Below are 22274 nucleotides of genomic sequence, written 5' to 3'. Positions count from 1 at the left end.
TGTGGCATGTCCTAATAGTGAATTACAAACCATTTTGATTTTTCAGTATTGCAAGACTACCTGTTTCCCAAAGGCCAGAATAGGCTGTTTGATTATAACATCTTATAATCCTAACTGACTCAAGGGACTAGGTAGAAATTTGAGTTTAGTATGCCTGAACTCAGAATGATATAATACATCTTTTAGTGAAGTTGGTTTTAATATTCTGTGTTTGAAAATATAACTTTTAGTAAGTAGGTATTTTCTTGCCCAACTATCCAAGCCTGCCTCTGCTAGATTGTGTATTCCTTGTCTGGAGTTTGAGTGACAGGGACTAGGTGATTGCAGGAGACAGGGTGAGCCATCCCAGGGATGAAGAGAGAGATCTACATGTAGATTGGTGGGAGGAGTTGCACCTGGGACCTGAATAGGGCTGTGCCTTCCCTCCACAATGCTGGCTCCACCTCCTGTGGTGTGTCTGATGTACCTGGCCTACACTGTGAAAGAGAAGAAGGAGTCATGTAAACAGAGTGCTCCAGGACTGACCAGAACTGGTTTGGACTAGGCAAAGGCCTCTCTGCCTTCAAAGAACAAAGAGAAAATGAGTATAAAAGAGGGGACTCAAACCCCAGAAATTTAGATCACTTTGGGAAACAAGAAGAACCTTTCCTGAGGAGAGTAACCAGAGAAACTGAGGAGGAGACGATCCCTAAGCTGAGTGCTGTTTGGGGGATTGGCCTGCAGTGGTTGCCTGACTGCCAAAGAAAGGAGAAAGAAACGTTGTGCTACTTTCAAATCAAATTGTAAAGGATCTCCAAGGGCTTGAGATAGAGGTTGCTGTAGGAGAGTAGGGTCTGCAATCCCATGATCACCCAGATTTTTCGCTTTTGTTTCACTGGTTTACGACTTTCTCTGGCTGTGGGCCTGCCAATCAGACCCACAGCCTGGCTGTTCTCTTTCTAAATTACAAGATGTACCCTAGGTGCATATACCAATTGGTACTGGGCCACCTTATCAGACCCTGTAACCCAGGGCATAGGTGTATCCAGGGCCGCCAGGGGCTGCAGCATGTATTATGCCACCCCTGACTGGCCTCCTAAATTTGACACAACTGGCTGCATGACAGCTGGGGCAAAGTCGTGTAATCACCCTTTGCTTTAGATATAGTAGCCCTATATCTAACCCTCCAATGGACACCCGAGTCCCTATCAGTCACTCCTATGGCAGGCCTTGACAATCCTGAAGGCAGAGTGCATGGGCTCGCGTGAACTAAGCTCTGGCCCGAGCCGAGCCCGGTTGCAGCTTGCGGAATCAAGACCCAATGGCTGTTCCATGATAACGCGTACCATATCGGTAACTTCGGTGTCGCGTTATCAAGACATGTCGAGTAAGGTGTCATACGAATCGGGATGCTGTCCTCTCACCAACTCTGGCGACGAGGTTAGCATTCCGCCCTTCTAGAGGGACACGACATGTACGTAACTGTGAACCCCGGTTAAAGTTAACGAAGGCCTCAGTTCCACAAAATGGATGCTGCCACCACAGACACAAGTCTGACCTCCTGCTGCTGGGAGTCCTTCCAGCGAGGAGCACTTGGACAAAGGGTTTCCTGTCGAGGGCGGTGTTCGCACCGTCCCAGACAGGGTTTGTGTATTCTGGGTAGGTAGGGCTTTTGCGAGAAGGTGACTGCGGAGTGGCACCCCGGTGCTCACTACGCATCTGCCGGTTAGAACCAGTTCCAGGGGCGACAACCCTGGCCTGGGGAAAGTCCGGCAGGGGAGAGGGGTGTAACTACCCCCCTTCCTGGTCCCACCCTTAGGGCAGGACCTAGTCATGTACCCACCCCTTTCTTTAGGATAAAGGCCGGAGCGGGGACCCTTCCAAATTAGATCATCTTTGAATCAAGAATACTTTCTACGAAAGGACTTCAAGACTCTTCTTAAGATTTCTCCCTTGTGACTAAGGAGTAGTCACCCTGCATCAGCGGGCACCATCTAAGAACTCTGCGGTTTGCTGTAAGTCCTTCCTCAAGGAATCCGACGGCCCAGCTCGACGAGAACCGGCTTCCCTGGCACCTCTGACCTCTACCCACGTCATCAGCTCAGCTGTGATCTGTGGGTGCGACGAGACCTCGAGGGACCGGCCATCATCAGAACCTGCACGCTCTTAAAAACCAGCACGACCATCGAGATAACTCTCTGGTGAGTGCTCTGGGGTCCGAGAAGCCCCGACCCTGAGCCGCTCTAGCACCGAAGTGCAGCCTCCCAGTATCTCCACGATCTGCGTGGGGCCCTTCTGCTCGCTGCTCAGCACGTTGTCTGGTCACTAGCCGCTGGCTTGTGCCCTTCTGTGACGACGACCAAGAATCAACACTGCCGGTCTGGTTGCTCCAGACTGGCCCTTGCTTCCATCTTTTGAGAAGCACCCCGGACCCTCCTGGTCCACTCAAGACACCGACAGCGACATCCGTCGTGGGACAGCTCGCACCTCCACCGTGGTCGCCGACAACGCCCCCTGGTCCGTGAGACTGCAGAGCCTAGCGTCGCCCACTCACCTGGTCGAGGTGACGGCCAACTGGTGCCTTCCTGGTACCCTCTGACTACTGGCTAGTAGTACGAACTTGGTCCCCTCTGCTTTCAGGTTTCATCAATCTCCGATCCAGGCTTGGATCTCTACGAACTATTCATCACTGGTCGCCGGCCAGCAACTCCTTTTCTTCCGGCTCCTGGCTCGTCAGCGAAGACCCCGACGCCTGTAAGACTTGTGCAGCCGCAGCCCTCGTGGCTAGGTAACTCGGCATTTCGGTGCCTGCATAGCCTCCTTACTCTAGGGTCCCGAGTCCCTCGCTTCCGACTTGCCTTAACCTTTCCGTGTCCTCGGACACTTGTCTTTAAACTGTGCACTTGAAGTATTTGCTAAAGAGATTTGGTTTGTGCTTAGTACCCTGTCCTCATAAAGAGTACAGGGCTGTTGTGATTCTTAATAAATATACTGTTTATTTTCATAACACTTGTGTGGTGTCCTTTCACTGGGTGTTCAAGGGGTACATGTGTGGTAAACAGCTGGCTTAACGCGCCCTCTCGAGTCTTTAGCCTTAGACTGCTCGTATCCACGCTACTAGGATAGCTGGTCTATAGGTTGACTTACAACCAAACACCATAAGGGTCGTTGGAACGATACATAGCGGTCGCTAGAATAGCGAACGTTGCATATCGGGCCAACTTCTCACATTGGTGAGCAGCGGTTGGGATTTGAGCTTGCTGTTGTTTTACCACACGTATCCTAAGAATATCTTGTTGAAAGATCGCACAAGTACTGTTAGTACATATAACGAAAGCTTAGAATACTCTGAGTTCTACTGAACCAGCTGTTGTAGCTCCTCAAGGCTTAGCACACCTTGGCTACAACTCTTAGCAAGGGTACAGTAGGTAAACACGTAGTGTAGGTAGGTGCATCACTCACACCACACTAGAAACAGTATGTCGGACAAAGGAGGAAACTCTGGGTCTCCCCTTGTGTCAGTTGACCCTCCACAGGTCATCCCTTCAGGATTTACTGTGCTGAGCTTCAAGGAGTTAAGACGATTGTGTCACTCCCGGAAGATTCAGCAGGGGTCTAACCCCACAACGTCCTTTCTGATTGGTCTCTTGGAGACTTATGATGCCAGGAGAGCTGAGAAACTTCGTAGCTCTTCTAATCCAGAAGGAGACATGCCTCCCCTCGAGGGAACCCGGGACGATCCTGACCTCATTCACCTCGCAACCGAGAACGAGGATGTGGAGGAGGATGAGGATGAGGATCTCTCAGGGGACGAGGCAGATAAGGGACAGGTAGAAGTCGGCAGACTAAGCAGGTCCAACTTAAGCAAACATGATAGCGGTACTGGGGGACTCCTGGGGCCACTATCAGGTCAGCTTAACATGGGGAATGGACGAGCCAGATCTCTATCAAGAGGCTCTGGCAGATCCCTTCATACCAACGGCTCTCACAACTCTTCTCAAAGAGGGATGACGTCCCCTCAGAGGAGAGTGTACGAAGCGAAAGAAAGGGCAGCTAATCTGCGGATCGAAAGGGAAGAACTTGCCCTGGCCAAGGAAAAGCTTGCTTTCGCTAGAGAGCAACAGTTAAGTGGGACAGTCCCCACTGGTGGCAGCAATGTACCTAGTAATAGGGAAAAGAGTTTCGATACGAAACACCTTGGGAAGATAGTGCCCCCCTTTAAACAAGGGGACGACATCCACAAATGGATTACTGCTTTGGAGAGGGCCTGCACTGTGCAAGGCGTTCCCCAGAGTCAGTGGGCAGCTATCTTGTGGCTCTCCTTTGAAGGTAAAGGAAGAGACAAGCTCCTCACCACAAGGGTAGAGGACGCCAACAATTACCAAGTCTTGAAGAATACACTCGTTGAAGGGTTCGGCCTAACCACTGAACAGTACAGGGTGCTGTTCAGGGATACCCAGAAAACGCAGTCTCAAGATTGGTCTGATTTTGTCGATTGTGCCACTAAGGCTTTTGAGGGCTGGTTGCTGGGCAGTAAGGTTACTGATTACAAAGGATTGTATAATTTGATGATGAGAGAACAAATTTTAAACAATTGTCAGAACCAGTTGTTGCATCAGCATCTTGTCGACTCGGATCTGACCTCTCCTCAAGAATTGGGGCAGAAGGCAGACAAATGGGTTCGCACGAGAGTTAAACAGAACCAGGGCCAGAATCAAGGTGGTCAGAAGAAAGCAGACCAGAAGGGTAAAGATTCTAAGGGGGAACAAAATGACCAGAAGTCTTCGACAGGTCCCCAACAACCCAAAGAGGGTGGGGGTCAGGCTCCCCAAAAGAAGAAAGAAGGCCAATCCAAACGATGGTGCCAGTACTGTAAAAGTAAGTCTCACTGGTTTAGTGAGTGCACCAAGAAAGGAGGAGGGCAGACTCCTGCCACTGCAGCCCCTAAGGCACCTGTGCCCCCTAGTACAGTCAGCAGTGGTAGTGCGCCTCCCAAGGGTTTAGTAGGGTTAACCCTGGGTTCTGAGGGGCGTGACAACTTAGTTGGCACACTCACTCAGGCTGTCCTTGTCAGTACCGGGGACGCGGACGTGTCCCCTGACGTAAGCCCCAATACGTTGGGCAAATACAGACAGACGCCTTTTATCAATGGAAAGATGGCTCAGGCCTATAGGGACACTTGTGCCAGCGTCACCATGGTGACGCCTAACTTCGTGGACCCTGGACAGATCATGCCAGGTACCGAATTCCTGGTGACCAATGCAAGCAATGTCACTACCAATCACAGTATGGCAATTGTAGCTTTCTCCTGGGGAGGGGTAACTGGCCAAAAGAAGGTTGTAGTTAGTCCAGACCTCCCAGTGGATTGTTTGTTGGGCAATGATTTGGAGTCGTCACAATGGTCAGAAGTGGAGCACCGGACTCACATGGAAATGTTAGGTTTGCCAGCACATGTGTTCGCTGTGACTAGGTCACAGGTCAGGAAATGCCCCACTGAACAGGTGCTGGATCCTGGAACAACGGACCAGACACCTCCCAAGAAAAAGAGCAGTAGGGTTAAGGCTGCGCCTTCCCCCTTGCCCCAGGTCGAGGATCAAGTCTCAGAGGAGGCTGACCTACAGGAATTGAGGGAAACTGAGCCGAGAGAGTTCGAACTTGATCAAGTTGAATTCTTGGGCTCAGGGGGACCCTCAAGGGAAGATCTGGGGAAGGACCAATTAGACTGCCCTTCTCTTGAACCCCTCAGACAGCAGGCTGCTGCTGAGGCTGCTGGGAACGCCACAGGTACCCACAAGGTATACTGGGAAGATGGACTCCTGTACACTGAGGCAAGAGACCCCAAGCCTGGCATGACCAGGAGGCTGGTCGTCCCCTTGTCTCAGCGTGGTTTCCTACTTACCTTGGCCCACGAGATTCCCTTAGCAGGTCACTTAGGCCAGACGAAAACGTGGGACAGGCTTGTCTCGCACTTTCACTGGCCGCACATGAACGAAGATACCAAGGAATTTTGCCGCTCCTGTGTCACTTGCCAAGCCAGTGGTAAGTCAGGTGGCACGACAAAGGCCCCCCTTATACCAATGCCTGTGGTGGGGGTGCCCTTTGAACGGGTGGGGATCGACATCGTCGGTCCCATGGAACCACCGACAGCATCAGGGCACAAGTTTATACTGGTGGTAGTGGATCATGCCACCAGGTATCCTGAAGCTATTCCCCTTAGGACCACTACAGCACCTGTTGTGGCAAGAGCCCTAGTTGGAGTATTCTCCAGAGTGGGCTTCCCTAAGGAGGTCGTCTCCGACAGAGGTGCAAACTTTATGTCGAGCTATTTAACTGCTATGTGGAAGGAATGTGGTGTCAACTACAAGTTCACCACACCCTATCATCCACAATGCAATGGGCTTGTTGAGAGATTCAACAGGACCCTAAAAGGGATGATTCATGGACTACCGGAAAAGCTTCGGCGTAGATGGGACGTCCTGATCCCCTGCCTCTTGTTCGCCTACAGAGAAGTCCCACAGAAGGGGGTTGGCTACAGCCCTTTTGAACTTTTGTACGGGCATCCTGTAAGAGGACCCCTGTGTTTGGTGAAGGAAGGATGGGAGAGACCTCTCAAAAAGCCTGCAACCAACATAGTGGACTATGTGCTTGGCCTCCGCTCGCGGATGGCTGAGTACATGGAAAAGGCATCTGAAAACCTTAAGGCCAGCCAAGAACTCCAAAAAGCTTGGCATGACCAAAAGGCTGTCTTGACTGTTTACCAGCCCGGACAGAAGGTGTGGGTGTTGGAGCCAGTGGCCCCAGCAGCACTCAAGGACAAATGGTCCGGGCCCCACACAATCCTGGAGAAAAAGGGAGAGGTCACCTACCTGGTCGACCTAGGAACTCCCCGGAGCCCCCACAGGGTGCTTCATGTCAACAGGCTGAAAGCATATGTCGACAGGAAGGACATGAGTTTGCTCATGGCCATAGATGAGGGACAGGAGGAGGAGAGTGACCCTCTCCCCGACCTGCTCTCTCAGAATCCTGACGATGGCTCGGTAGATGGTGTTGTCTTTTGCGGCAGCCTCTCCGACCATCAACAGAGCGACTGTAAACAGGTTCTTCAGTCGTTCCGACATCTGTTTTCTCTGACACCCAGTCAGACCGATTGGTGCACCCACGAGGTCGACACTGGTGACAGCCTGCCCGTAAAGAGTAAAATCTACAGGCAGCCTGATCACGTCAGAGACTGCATCAAAAGTGAGGTGCAGAAAATGTTGGAGCTGGGAGTCATTGAACCCTCGGATAGCCCTTGGGCTAGTCCCGTAGTTCTAGTGCCGAAACCTCACACCCAGGGTGGTAAGAGAGAGATGAGGTTTTGCGTAGACTACAGGGGTCTCAATGCAGTCACTAAGACTGACGCCCACCCAATACCAAGGGCAGACGAGCTTATTGATAGGCTGGCTTCGGCCAACTACTTAAGTACGTTTGACCTGACAGCTGGGTATTGGCAAATCAGGTTAGCTGAGGACGCCAAACCTAAAACAGCATTTTCAACCCCTGGTGGGCATTATCAGTTCGTGGTGATGCCCTTTGGTCTGAAAAATGCACCTGCCACCTTCCAACGGTTGGTGAATCATGTCCTTACTGGGCTGGATGACTTCTGTGCGGCGTATCTTGACGATATCGCTGTCTTTAGCTCCACCTGGGAGGATCACCTGGTCCACCTGCGGAAGACGTTAGAGGCACTGCAAACAGCAGGTCTCACTATCAAGGCCACCAAGTGCCAGATAGGGCAGACACAGGTTGTGTACCTGGGCCACCTTGTCGGTGGAGGTCAGGTTCAGCCACTGGAGAGCAAGATACAGTCAATCAGGGACTGGGCTCCTCCAACCACCCAGACTCAGGTTCGAGCTTTCTTGGGCCTGACTGGATACTACAGGAAGTTTGTCAGGAACTATGGGTCCATTGTGACACCATTAAATGAACTGACAAGTAAGAAAATGCCAAAAAAGGTTCAGTGGACAGCGAGCTGTCAAAAAGCCTTCGATGACCTAAAGCAGGCCATGTGCACGGCGCCTATCCTCAAGAGTCCGGACTACTCCAAACCATTCATTGTCCAAACAGATGCTTCTGAGTTGGGTGTGGGAGCTGTTCTTTCTCAACTGAATTTTGATGGTCAAGACCAGCCCATTGCTTTTATAAGTAGACGGCTGACCCCTAGAGAGAAGAATTGGTCAGCTATTGAGAGGGAGGCCTTTGCTGTGGTTTGGGCCCTGAAGAAGCTGAGGCCATACTTGTTTGGCACTCACTTCAAGATTCAGACCGACCATAAGCCCCTCTTGTGGCTAAATCAGATGAAGGGTGAAAACCCCAAACTGCTTAGGTGGTCCATTTCCCTACAGGGGATGGACTTCACAGTGGAACATAGACCTGGTACTGATCACGGCAATGCCGATGGGCTCTCCAGATATTTCCACTTAGAACAAGAAGACTTACCTGGTCAAGGTTAGTTAGTTGTTCCGACGTTTGGGGGGGGGGTCATGTAGGAGAGTAGGGTCTGCAATCCCATGATCACCCAGATTTTTCGCTTTTGTTTCACTGGTTTACGACTTTCTCTGGCTGTGGGCCTGCCAATCAGACCCACAGCCTGGCTGTTCTCTTTCTAAATTACAAGATGTACCCTAGGTGCATATACCAATTGGTACTGGGCCACCTTATCAGACCCTGTAACCCAGGGCATAGGTGTATCCAGGGCCGCCAGGGGCTGCAGCATGTATTATGCCACCCCTGACTGGCCTCCTAAATTTGACACAACTGGCTGCATGACAGCTGGGGCAAAGTCGTGTAATCACCCTTTGCTTTAGATATAGTAGCCCTATATCTAACCCTCCAATGAACACCCGAGTCCCTATCAGTCACTCCTATGGCAGGCCTTGACAATCCTGAAGGCAGAGTGCATGGGCTCGCGTGAACTAAGCTCTGGCCCGAGCCGAGCCCGGTTGCAGCTTGCGGAATCAAGACCCAATGGCTGTTCCATGATAACGCGTACCATATCGGTAACTTCGGTGTCGCGTTATCAAGACATGTCGAGTAAGGTGTCATACGAATCGGGATGCTGTCCTCTCACCAACTCTGGCGACGAGGTTAGCATTCCGCCCTTCTAGAGGGACACGACATGTACGTAACTGTGAACCCCGGTTAAAGTTAACGAAGGCCTCAGTTCCACAAAATGGATGCTGCCACCACAGACACAAGTCTGACCTCCTGCTGCTGGGAGTCCTTCCAGCGAGGAGCACTTGGACAAAGGGTTTCCTGTCGAGGGCGGTGTTCGCACCGTCCCAGACAGGGTTTGTGTATTCTGGGTAGGTAGGGCTTTTGCGAGAAGGTGACTGCGGAGTGGCACCCCGGTGCTCACTACGCATCTGCCGGTTAGAACCAGTTCCAGGGGCGACAACCCTGGCCTGGGGAAAGTCCGGCAGGGGAGAGGGGTGTAACTACCCCCCTTCCTGGTCCCACCCTTAGGGCAGGACCTAGTCATGTACCCACCCCTTTCTTTAGGATAAAGGCCGGAGCGGGGACCCTTCCAAATTAGATCATCTTTGAATCAAGAATACTTTCTACGAAAGGACTTCAAGACTCTTCTTAAGATTTCTCCCTTGTGACTAAGGAGTAGTCACCCTGCATCAGCGGGCACCATCTAAGAACTCTGCGGTTTGCTGTAAGTCCTTCCTCAAGGAATCCGACGGCCCAGCTCGACGAGAACCGGCTTCCCTGGCACCTCTGACCTCTACCCACGTCATCAGCTCAGCTGTGATCTGTGGGTGCGACGAGACCTCGAGGGACCGGCCATCATCAGAACCTGCACGCTCTTAAAAACCAGCACGACCATCGAGATAACTCTCTGGTGAGTGCTCTGGGGTCCGAGAAGCCCCGACCCTGAGCCGCTCTAGCACCGAAGTGCAGCCTCCCAGTATCTCCACGATCTGCGTGGGGCCCTTCTGCTCGCTGCTCAGCACGTTGTCTGGTCACTAGCCGCTGGCTTGTGCCCTTCTGTGACGACGACCAAGAATCAACACTGCCGGTCTGGTTGCTCCAGACTGGCCCTTGCTTCCATCTTTTGAGAAGCACCCCGGACCCTCCTGGTCCACTCAAGACGCCGACAGCGACATCCGTCGTGGGACAGCTCGCACCTCCACCGTGGTCGCCGACAACGCCCCCTGGTCCGTGAGACTGCAGAGCCTAGCGTCGCCCACTCACCTGGTCGAGGTGACGGCCAACTGGTGCCTTCCTGGTACCCTCTGACTACTGGCTAGTAGTACGAACTTGGTCCCCTCTGCTTTCAGGTTTCATCAATCTCCGATCCAGGCTTGGATCTCTACGAACTATTCATCACTGGTCGCCGGCCAGCAACTCCTTTTCTTCCGGCTCCTGGCTCGTCAGCGAAGACCCCGACGCCTGTAAGACTTGTGCAGCCGCAGCCCTCGTGGCTAGGTAACTCGGCATTTCGGTGCCTGCATAGCCTCCTTACTCTAGGGTCCCGAGTCCCTCGCTTCCGACTTGCCTTAACCTTTCCGTGTCCTCGGACACTTGTCTTTAAACTGTGCACTTGAAGTATTTGCTAAAGAGATTTGGTTTGTGCTTAGTACCCTGTCCTCATAAAGAGTACAGGGCTGTTGTGATTCTTAATAAATATACTGTTTATTTTCATAACACTTGTGTGGTGTCCTTTCACTGGGTGTTCAAGGGGTACATGTGTGGTAAACAGCTGGCTTAACGCGCCCTCTCGAGTCTTTAGCCTTAGACTGCTCGTATCCACGCTACTAGGATAGCTGGTCTATAGGTTGACTTACAACCAAACACCATAAGGGTCGTTGGAACGATACATAGCGGTCGCTAGAATAGCGAACGTTGCATATCGGGCCAACTTCTCACAGTTGCCTCCTGCTGAAGTCTCAGGGACAACAGACTTCACCAACCAGCTCCCCTGCCTTCCCTTGCTGGGAATTGAAGTGACTGCTGTTGAGCTGGGCCTTCTGAGAGACTGCGTGTCGCTGGGAGCTGGAAGCGCGACGAAGAAGCGTGTCACCGCTGCAGCCACAACCTTTGTCGTCGCATCACCGGAAAAGAGTGTCGCTGTCGCAGGAGACGCCGTTGCATTACCGGAGAAGCGTACTGCCGCTGCCGCCATTGCATCACCTGAAGCGCCTTGCACCACCGGAGAAGAGTGTCGCCTTCGCAGCAGACGCCGTCGCATCACCGGAGAAGCGTGTCGCTGCAGCAGCCGCTGTCGTCGCATCGCTGAGAAAGTGTGCCACTGCTGCCGTTGTCGCACTGCATCACCGAGGCGCCCATCATTCCTGGAGAAGTGTCGCAGCAGATGCCGTCGCAGCACCAAAGAAGCGTGTCGCAGGGCCTGTCGCGGCTCAGAAGATTAATCGAATAGCAGCACAGCCGACGGGCATGCACGCACCTTTGTCGCATCAAGAAGAAGATGCCATTTTGTTTCATTACACCGGATCTTCATCGCATCACGGCGCTGCTGGTCGCATCACCACAGAAGCATAGTAAGAAACCAATGCATCACCTCCCCATGCCGAGAAGAACCGATGCATCACCGTCCCCTACGCAGCAGTAGGGAACCAACGCATTACCGTTCTTGCGTGTAAGGAACCGCCACAACACCTTCCCTGCAACACTTTCGTTGTATAGTTTTACGCATCCAAAGGTACATTGAGTATAAAGTGTCGCACTTATCATCTAAAGAGAACTAAGCTATTTCCACCATTTTGTTAAAGTACAGTATTGTGGATTTTTATCATTTGTGGTCTTGTGTTAAGTCTATTTAAAAATACTTATTTTCATACTACAACATATGTGGTGTCCATCTGTAGTGTTGTCGCTGGGTTACTGTATGTGTTCACAAATGCTTTACATACTGCCTCTGAGATAAGCCTGCCTGCTCGTGCCAACCTACCAAGGGGGTGAGCAGGGGTTATTTTAGGAGTGTACCCCCTTACCCTGACTAGACACAAGGGTCCCTATTTGGTCAAAGGTACCTACCTCTGACAACTAGAGACCCCCAATCTAACATGTGGAATCTATTACATCTGTGGGAAAAAATGCCTAATATAGGATGCCTAAATAATGGTATGGATCTTGTTACATGGGAATAGTCTTTCTGAAAATGTATCATGTGGGTCAATCTGATGAAACCAACAAAGTGACACACCAAAGACTTAAAAGAGGTGCAAGTATTGAAGAGATAGTTGGGGACATTTTTGGAGCCATAATGCCATCTGTTGGGGTGATACTAAATTCTCACAATATACGAAACCTCTCTATTGTAGTAGACAAACTGTCAACTGACACTGCTGGAGTATTCCTAGCAATATATACTGAAATGATTGCTATGAGATCCATGGTTCTTCAAAACTGTCTTGCTTTAGATGTCCTGCTTGCAAAACAAAGTGGAGTCTGCCGAATGCTAAAGGTACAACATTGTTGCACTTATGAACCAGATAAAAGTATGGATTTGATACATTAAGAACATCACAGGTCTTGAAAATGACTTGAATGACTTAAAAGTTGATGGTGCTTGGGAATCAATTGAGAAAGGATTTTCCCTCTATAGATGAATGGTTTGTAAATTTAGGAAGTAGATTGTCGGGAAAAATCTTGAAGCCATTTTGACAATTCCTATCTGTATATTGACTTTGATTATCATCTTTAAGTTCTATAGATGTTTAAAAACCCTGAAAAAAAATAGAGGAATAAAAAGGAAAAGAGCTGAAAGAGAACTGGAAGACAGACAAAGTGGGTACTATGAAGAAATGAAGTCTTTAGAACAATCTAGACTAAAATGAATGAAGGCTACAGAGTTGTAATATGCGACATCAGATATGGTGATGGTGGTTGGCTTAATTCACCATCCAATGGGGGATTGATGAAGCAGAAAAAACAATTATGACACATTTGAAATAAAAGAGGAAAAACATGCACCAATTGTGCTAACTTTACGTTACAGAAAACATGACAAAATCTTGAAGACTCGGTTACTTCATAGTTAAAGCATGCTGACTAGAGTAAATTAGATGAGATTTGGTCAAATGAATAACAAAGTTTGAACTCCCTTAACTAGTATTGGTGAATATTTTCAAAACGTAATAGAAAAAATATTAAGAGATAAATTCCTGTGGTCTAAACACTTATCAAGCACTAATGAAACTAATGTAATCTAGAGGATATTATGTGTGTCATTGAGGAGCCTCATTCTTAACTCCATATTTTGTATATGTGAAACTGTGCATCAAGTGAGAAAGGAGAGAAAGGTGCAGTACTTCTATACTAAAAACCAAATGCTCTGAAACTTTTAATGAATAATCGTCATAAATGTACTAATGTGAATTACTAGAAACTATATTAATAATTTATATTTTGAAATAATTTTACACGTTCGTATTTTGGAAATGCAGTAATATGTCCTAATTACATATGTTAATTGCAATTAAACTAAAATGCTTTATGAGTGCAAATAAGTTGAAAGAAATACACAGAATCCCATGGTTATGAATAAAGTTTATATTTGTATTACTTTTCATTCTGTGTCTTATGAGTCAAAATCAATTCAGGCCTAAGTTTTCCTTACTTGCTTGAGTCTGTTATCATGGAAAAGCTCCGTAAACGTTCAATATGAAGTGAAACTATGTCTCGTTGCGAGAGTGCCCATTTACATACGAGGATTAGTTGTATCAATGCCACTACTTTGGGAACATCTGCCATAAGAAACTGTCCTCTTGAACTCACTCATGTGCTTTTGCAAAAGGAATATTGCTTGGAAGTTATACATACCAGATGGTTTGACAGCTTACGTGATAGTTACCACCTTTTTGCTATAATATGTGTCTTTATTATGCTGCATGCCAATAACCCAATACAAACTGACCAATGGACTGAGTGGTCTGACCAGATGAGGTGACCCAGGAGGTGTCACCTCAGAACTTGAGGATTATATTATACATTGATGTGATGGAAAGAGGCGAGGCAGAGACACATTATTAGCTTCTTCCTACTTTTTGGAACTTCCTTGCAAACTCTATTGGTTTTTCTTTTGGCTGATGCATATGCTATGCGCGCTATTCCCCGACATCTTTCCCCCATGAGAGAGTACCTTTGAGCAAATACGGTTCATGGCCGTTCCTGAACTTTTCTAGAATCTTTGGTATTTATAGGCAGTCAAAGAAATTGATTTGATGATCCTGCACTCTTAAATCTTAAATGCCTGAGATTGATGTATTCACTCCTTTAATAATTTTGATAAAATCTAACTTTAACTAAATTCTGTTTTTGTCTTTCCATGATTTGTCTCCAATAATTGATTGTGCATTTCAACTGGTTATTTTGGGAGATCTCTGGACAGCAGATACTAATGTTGTAATTCTGCATAGTTTTAACTGAATTATTGGTTTGCATGATCTTAGTTCGACTGAATATCTTCAGGAGATTTGGTCTACCGGTGATAATACTTCATTTGCATAGCTTAGTTTTGAGAGTTAAATTTATTAATCTAAATACGAGTTTGTACGTCAGTTAACCAATTCCTGGTCCTCACTGGATAACTGGATTGGATTCTCTATGTCTGAGCCCTCTCGGCACGAAGCAAGATCCATTATAGGACCAACTAAATGGACCTGAAGTGTAGTGCTAGGAAATAACGGGTTAGTTAAGAAAATGGACCAAGTGGCGCTACAACACTTGCCCTCTCCTGGCAAACAGTAGTGGGAGTGGCTTTATTGATGACTGGCAGCTAGGACTGTTTCACTGAACTGGTCATATCAGGTTGGCCGGTATTTTGCTTATGGCCAACATGACATGCGCAGTTTATGGTTTCCCTCTAGACATATCTGCCAGGGAGCTGGACAAGCAACGCAGCCTCATCGTTCTCAGATGGAGCGCTATGGTCACTTGTCAATCCTTGCACTGCTCTAATGCTGTTTACTAATATAAAAAGCTCATATTGGCTGAGTTGCATGGGGTTTTATTTTCACCTTGCCCACCCAGCATGAACTGCTCAGCTCTTCACGGGATGTGGATAGAGTCGGGCCTCGAGTGTAGAATATCGACTCTGGTGCTAAGGTAAGTTGATTTTTGGTATGTTTTTATATAATACATCTTGTCTGTTTGTTTAATACACTCCCTTATAGCCACATGGTATCCTTCTATTATAGCACTCTAACTGACGTGGGTCAATGTTGGCAAAGGGTGTAGATATTAGAAAAGGGCTCCCCTGTAATCGCTGGCCAACATCCCAAGGTCCTCTGTTTCACCAATGATCACTTGGGCAAGCATTGTCAGCTGTTGTGTTCATTTGGCACATTGTGCTGCCACACAGGGTTGGGCCTTTTATATGTTAGGTATGCAGAGATCTAAATCTAGATAAGTACCAGCACAGTTTTCCCATGCTTTACCCAGAGCTGCTGCATATTTTAATCTCATATTTACTCACAGACCACGCCAGACTGAGCTATCCAGTGCAGATATGACCCATGCATTTCTTTCTTTTGCTTGCTGCTGGAAAGTCGTGCCCCTAATGAATGCCGTTTCAGGACATTTAACCGCATCGCTGCGGCGGTTATTTTCGCACTACGCGGCTTTTTTCTAAAAGCCGCGTTAGATGACGAGCTCAGCTCGTCATCCGCACACGCCCCCCGTGGCTGATGACGAGCTGAGCTCGTCATCAGCATCGAAGGGGTTAAAAGACGCTTCTACAGATGCCTAATGTTTTTTGCTCTTTGGTTTATAAAATCAATTGCTGCCATACTCGTTCTCAATAAGGCTTGCACGTGCATGCTACTGGAGCTCTCTCATTCATCGCCAGGCAGTATACCCTAGTGTCATCCATGAGTGACAGTCATATCATTAATATTTCAGGTACAAACAAGGAGGTGCAATAGGTGCTAATGTCTGGGCTTTCAGAGGCCTTTTAAAGCAATTCACAAGATGGCAAATAGCAAACTACAGTATCCACAGAGTGGACAAAAGTCATAAAAAACGTATTATTAATAGGTTTCACAGGAGAACTCTAAATCAAATCGAAACAGCGCTCCTCGTCTGTTCCTTTCCCGGGGCTGCAAGGGTGCAAATTTCTATTCCCAATGAAGAGGCTGCTTATATTTTTAAATCAAATTGGTGTACTGGTATTTTCTACAATCTTTTTTTTCTTTTTTTTGTTCTGTATGTGCTGCGGAGACGCATGTCATGATAGCACGTAGAGATGTGACATAACCAAATCTGTTTGGACAGTCACAATGTTATATGGACTTCGCACCTGCAGGGGAGCGAAGGAACACGAGATTGTTCCCGCTCCCCGTACCCCCTTTTTAAAGGGGGGGCACTGGGCAGGTCGGTCTAAACAGGTCTGCCCCTACGTTGCAGGATCGTTAGAACCGGAAGCACTAAAGTGCTTCCGGTTCATGCCCATAACATGCCCCCTTTGGCTGCGTGGCGGAAGTGGGGGAAATGTGTCATCGACTGGCTCAGCGACACCCCCACCTCCCCCAGGTCACCGGGGACCGGCGCAACCGCCATAATGGCGGCCCGCGCTATGCAGCGCTAAGCCTTGCCCACTCTCATTGTTGTCATGGAATGTCTCACTTTGGATGAGCGACTAAAATGAATACTGTGCAGTGGCGTATGGGTCACTACCCAGGTTGTTTACACTGGCAGGGGTGGTTTCTCTTTATTTTACATGTTCCTTTTTAGACAGCCCCCACTTTTTTCATCTGATGTAAAGCCCTGTCAGTATATACTTCTATATGACTGATTGCAGCCTGCAGCTGTGGGTGCTTCCCGAAGCCTGGTTAGAGCATTTTCTTCTAAGGCTGATGCCCCATGCAGCCAAGACACTGGGAAAGCATACACTTTAAAGGGCCTGAAGTTGTCATGATGAATAATTTTCACATTAAAGTAACTGTTGAACATATTAATGCAGTAAGATAAAGGACAGTTTTTAATATTTACTTTTTCAACATTATACGTTCCCACTGCTTTATAAACGTTGCTTTCTCACTAAATTCATTTGCTTTCAAATGCACCATTTGTAAATCTTTTTTCAATATTTTTCTTGGTCAGGAGGAACCACTCTGGATCCCACGTTTGTCCATTAAGCTTCTTCACTTCACTCGCTACATAGTAGTCGTACGCTACATAGTCATTTGAAAGTGGTATGACGTAAATGTTTGGGACTCATACCCAACATTTACGCCATACCACTTTCAAATGTCACCAGCCGCCACTGGGGATAAAGTGCTAATATTTAAAATCTCTTTATGCAACAATGTATATTATCATAAGTTACATTTTAAATATAAAGTGCATTGTAAGAAACTAAAACGCATTCATTCTAAAATATACTTTTCTTAAGTAAAAGAGAAGGTTTAACAACAATAAAGTATAATGTGCAACAGTGTAATTTTCTGCTTCAGGTTCTGCATCTAAAATGTTTATTTTCAAACACGGGAGGATTCACTGGTAGTTGCTTGCATCAAGGATGTGCCTGATTAATTCTCTCAGAGAAGAACTATCATATGTTTAAGCAACGCTAACAGGAAGGCAAAATACAAGGAAAACCTTTCACTATGTCAAAAGTGATAGAAGAGGTCCTCCTTCAGCCAGTGGCTAACACAAAATGATGTGGCACCCCTGATAATGTGATGAGGAGCCCGTCTCTCATCCCCCGCCCAGTCATTCATATCTCACCGATATTCATTGGCCTTGGGCTGAATGGGCCCCCTTGAATGGTTGGGAGTCCGCATGTACCGCAGTGGCAGCTACGCCCCTACCTTCAGCAAGTAAAGTCCACACTTCAACCCATCACTCTGACAAGAGAAAGAAAGAAACCAGGACTGCTAGTTTTGACCAGCGCTTTGCTCGCGAGCTGTGATTCCGTTATTATAACACAATCATAGACAGTGAAGCGGGATCAAATAGTAAACACATAAACAACGAGAAAATACTCTCCATGCTCGCCTCCAATTAGTCAGCAGGGCGCCATATTATCATTTTATTAGTCTCCACTAAGCGATATACACTCAATAATACACTTAATTCCATAATAATCAGTCATATCTCCCACGGTATTCCAGTACAATTGTGCTTTAAATGGCAGGAGAGCCAAAAAGCTTAAACAATTGGGGTATTACAATTTAAACTCTGTCCTTTTCAAAATTTGTGTCCCGGTTTATTATGAATTTTCGCAATCGCTAGCTAGTGTCTTATTTTTGTTCATAAGTCCACCTCGCCCCAAAAGTGTATCGCCGTACTCAATTGTCTCTTTTTGCCTCTCACGCTCCTCATGGCATATTCAGTGGGAGAAATAGGAATCCATAGCCTCCCTCCCGACTAGCAAGCAGCCTGAAACACGGATATTGGTTCTATTTGCACCTATTTTTCTACTTGCCACTCTTACAAATCCTTGCATTTCATTACGGTGCTCTGAAAATCGAACTCTCGTAGATGAAAAAGGCTCCCTTTCCAGTGCCTGAAGTGCAGCCTATACTTACTTGTCGAGCACGAAGTAGAGGTCGAAGGCACCTTGGCACGAGGGCTCCTCGGCTAGCAGGGGCCACCCCTGGCCCTTGAGGGCGGCCATCAGCAGCAGGGCTCTCAGCAGCGGCCAGCAGCAGCCACCCCCCATCTCGGAGGAGAAGCGAGACGGGATACCAGAGCAGTCCGTGAAAGAGGGACGTACACAAGCCGGCAGGGAAGACGACTGAGGGCCCACGAAGAGATACCGGCTCGCGACAAGAAAGAAGGTTGAGGCGCCGAGGAGACCGAGAGTCTCCAGATGTGCAGGGGAGGGAGGCCGGGCGCTCGCTCGTTACTTGTCTCTAGTCTCACTCACTCCTTCTCTCCTTCCTTCCGCCTTCTGAGCGGTGCTATTTCCTCTGAGGCACACACACTGTCTTTCTAACTGGAAGCAGCCCGCGGCGATAAAAACAAATCCGGGGGATGGGCCGTAGCAAGGACTTCCCCTTTTATGGCAGTAGGCAGTAGAAAATATACATTCCCTACTTTAAAGTATACAGCAGTCTGTAGCCTTTTATTAGGATGGCCACTTTTCACCCCAAATACGATATAGGCAGAAATAGTGCGCATGCAAATTCTCCTGGAAACACCCAACAGCGTTAACTGGAATCGGAACTTGGCATTACAGCCACGATGCCACTCAGCGATACTTTTCAGAGACAATAGGTCCAGTTTGATCACAGCAGGGAGCAATCCCAGACTTTAGTGAAGAAGAAAGGATGTTATTTAAAACTGGTATTTAAAACTGCACTTTAGCTTTAACCTATCTCAAGAGCACAAAAGAAAAAAAAATCCACTGTCAGTATAACTGTACAGTTCTTGCACGCAGCACATAAATGCATGTTTTTGGAGCAGGAGTGAGCTAAGGCGCAGTGTTGCATTATCATTTCTTTGTATAGCGCAGAGACCTCAAAGTTACCGCTAGGTGGCGCTTTTCCGAAAACTGAACTGAAATGTTTATTTATTTATTTAATGCATTTTTATAAAGCGCGGACTTTACCCGAAGGTGTCAGAGCACTGTACAATAGAACCAGTTACGTTACATGAGAGAACTGTTGCAGGCATTGAGCAAAAGAAAATAGCATGAACAGAGTGTACAATCAAAAGTAAGAAGAAATATGACAAATTTTACAATGACTAAAGAACTTCCTGGCGAACAATAGCAGGCAATAGAATCAAAACAACGGAGACAAAAGGAAAACAATTTCAAACACAGCAAGCACAGGATGTACAGCAAAAATATAAACATATGTGACAAATTTACAAAGACTAAAGAACTTTCTGGCAGGGTCTGAGAAGGAGGGAATTAGTTCTGAAAGTGTCTTTGGAATAAAAGAGATTTGAGGTCCGCTTTGAAGATCTGGATGGAGGTGATGGCACGGAGCGAAGGAGGAAGCGAGTTCCAGGTTCTCACCGCATTACCTGAGAACGATTGTGCCAACAGTTTTTCTAGTTTGAAGGAGGGGGGTTCAAGAAGGAACTTTTCCGCATTCCGAGAAGGTTTTGAGCCTCCAGACAGTTTGAGTTTATTCGCCAGATAGCGAGGGGAGGAAGAGTGCAAAGCTTTGTGGGTGATGCACGCTGTTTTGTAGATAGCTCTAGCCTCAATGAGAAGCCATCGGAGAGAAGACAGGATAGGAGTGATGTGGTCACTTAGTTTGGACCCTGAAATGAAGCGAGCTGCTGAATGGAGGACGGATTTGAGGGGGGAGAGGTGAGATTTGGGAAGGCCTGTCAGAAGAGAATTACAATAGTCAAGTCTAGAGAGAACTAGCGATAGGACCAAGGTTTTTAGGTCATTCTACGGGAAGAACCGACAAATCCCCCATAAGAGTCGCAGTTGATAACGTGCGCTCTTGGCCATGGAGTTGATGTGTGAGATTAGGTTGAGTCTTTTGTCAAGTATGACACCTAAGGATTTAGCGCAGTCCACAATGATGGGTTTACTGTTGAGTAGATTTGATTGATCCATCCAGGCTTGAACTGGAGGCGGAGAGAGAGAGCTAGATATGAGGAGGAATTACGTTTTGGAGGGATTGAGAATGAGTTGGTGAACTAGCATCCAGTTGTGAATAGTGTTGAGAGTAGAGCTGAGTAGTGAGAGATCATGAGGGGAAGACACCTTGAGGTAGATTTGGGTGTCATCCGCGTAGAGATGGTAGAGGATTCCAGATTTGCTTAGAAAGTTCCCTAATGGTTCCAGATAGAGATTGAACAGAGTGGGAGCAAGGATAGAGCCTTGAGGGAGCCTTGACCAACCACCAGTGGAGACGAGAGACTATTTGCAATCTTGATCATTTGGGATCTGTTTGTGAGGAAAGAGGTAAATCATGTGAGTACTGTGCCTTCCACGCCTATTCTCTGTTGAAGAATGTTAAGGAGGGTGGTGTGATTAACAGTGTCAAAAGCTGCAGAGAGGTCAAGAAGAATCAGAAGGCACGATTCCCCTGTGTGAGAAGTTGGCCTGATATATGATGTTTCCAATTCTGGAACCACCTTGTATCAGTCCAAACAATCCCTTATGGTGTCTGGTTGTAAGTCAACCTTATAGACAAGCTACCTTAATGGTAGCATGGACTAAGCAGCCTTAAAGGCTTAACTCAAGAAGTCGTGTTAAGCGAGCTGTTTTACCAATCACAATCCTGTAATAGCAAATGAAAGGACACCACACAAGTTATATATTATAAAATATATGTATTTATTACTAGAATAATCCTCTGTACTCTTTATGAGTGCAGAGGCACAAGCGTTTAAACAAAAGCACAGTTAAACATATGAAAGTTGCACAATTATGGATGAGGCCGGGGGGCCACGCAAACCATATATTAAAAAAGTGTTATAAGAGATACCAATCAAACAGTGGTTAGGCCTAGGGCCTAGGGAATCACTGGGAGCAGTCGGGACTAGCAATGCTGAAGTCGGGAAAAGCCCTCAGGATTCGGGTGCAGCGCTTAAAGCACACACATGCACCAATGCAATGCAATGGTGCGTAAAAGTTATAAAGTTATAGTTAAAGGAGATTTCCGCTTAACCTAGCAAGATGAAACTTTAGACACATACACTAGAGGTGTGTACCAGTGAAGGAACACCGGCGTTGCTGAGTTACCTCACCCACAGGAAGCGAGTGCACAGGTGCGAAGTAGTGTCGGGTTTTGTCACGCTGGTTGATGGTGCTTGGAGCTGAAGATGCTGCAGGCGTCGAGTCGAGAAGTGTCCGGTGTGATCCAAGGGTGTATCAGAGTTAAAGATAAACTGAAAGCAGAGGGGACAGAGTCTGGGTCACTCAGGAGTGACCAGGGTGGAACCAGGACGGAACCAGGCAATGTCGGGTGCTTTCAGGTCACTGTTGGGAAGCTTCTCTCCGCTGCCACGTGGACTCTGGGGCACCGAGGATGTCCAGAAGTGGATCACAAGCTGTCCCACAAAGGCTCTCGCTGGCGGGGGTGTCGGCTTCCGGATTGGAGCAAACAACCCTTGGCAAGCGCAACCCATGCAGGACTCGAAGATGGCTTACTACTCGGATCAGGAGAGTCAGAGCGGGTGCTCCTTTTCAGAGGAGCAAGTGCAAGTCTGGAGCAACCAGATTCGCAAGTTAGATGTCAAGGTTAGTCGGCACAGGGGCCACAAGCCAACGGGCAAGGGACCGGGCCAAATCGTTGAGCCAAAAGATGCAGAAGGGCCCCACGCAGTACTCGGTGAGTGTAGAGGGGTGAGCTTCGGTGCAAGAGAGG

At 47.8% G+C, this 22274-nt stretch overlaps 1 protein-coding gene across 1 annotated transcript in view; it reads right to left on the bottom strand.

Annotated features, from left to right (window-relative positions):
• The window catches only part of LOC147692352 (anthrax toxin receptor 2-like), a 705434-nt gene extending 686545 nt beyond the window's left edge, over positions 1 to 18889 (bottom strand). The window contains exon 1 of the mRNA XM_086939524.1: positions 18519 to 18889. Coding sequence (XP_086795650.1) covers positions 18519 to 18652 — 134 coding nt within the window. The 5' untranslated portion in view covers positions 18653 to 18889. The remainder of the gene's footprint in view (positions 1 to 18518) is intronic.
• Positions 18890 to 22274: the final 3385 nt, after the last annotated feature.

Source organism: Lissotriton vulgaris, chromosome 9 (assembly GCF_964263255.1).
Source record: "Lissotriton vulgaris chromosome 9, aLisVul1.2, whole genome shotgun sequence".
Lineage (NCBI taxonomy): Eukaryota > Metazoa > Chordata > Amphibia > Caudata > Salamandridae > Lissotriton > Lissotriton vulgaris.
This window is presented reverse-complemented; position numbering and strand designations above follow the sequence as displayed.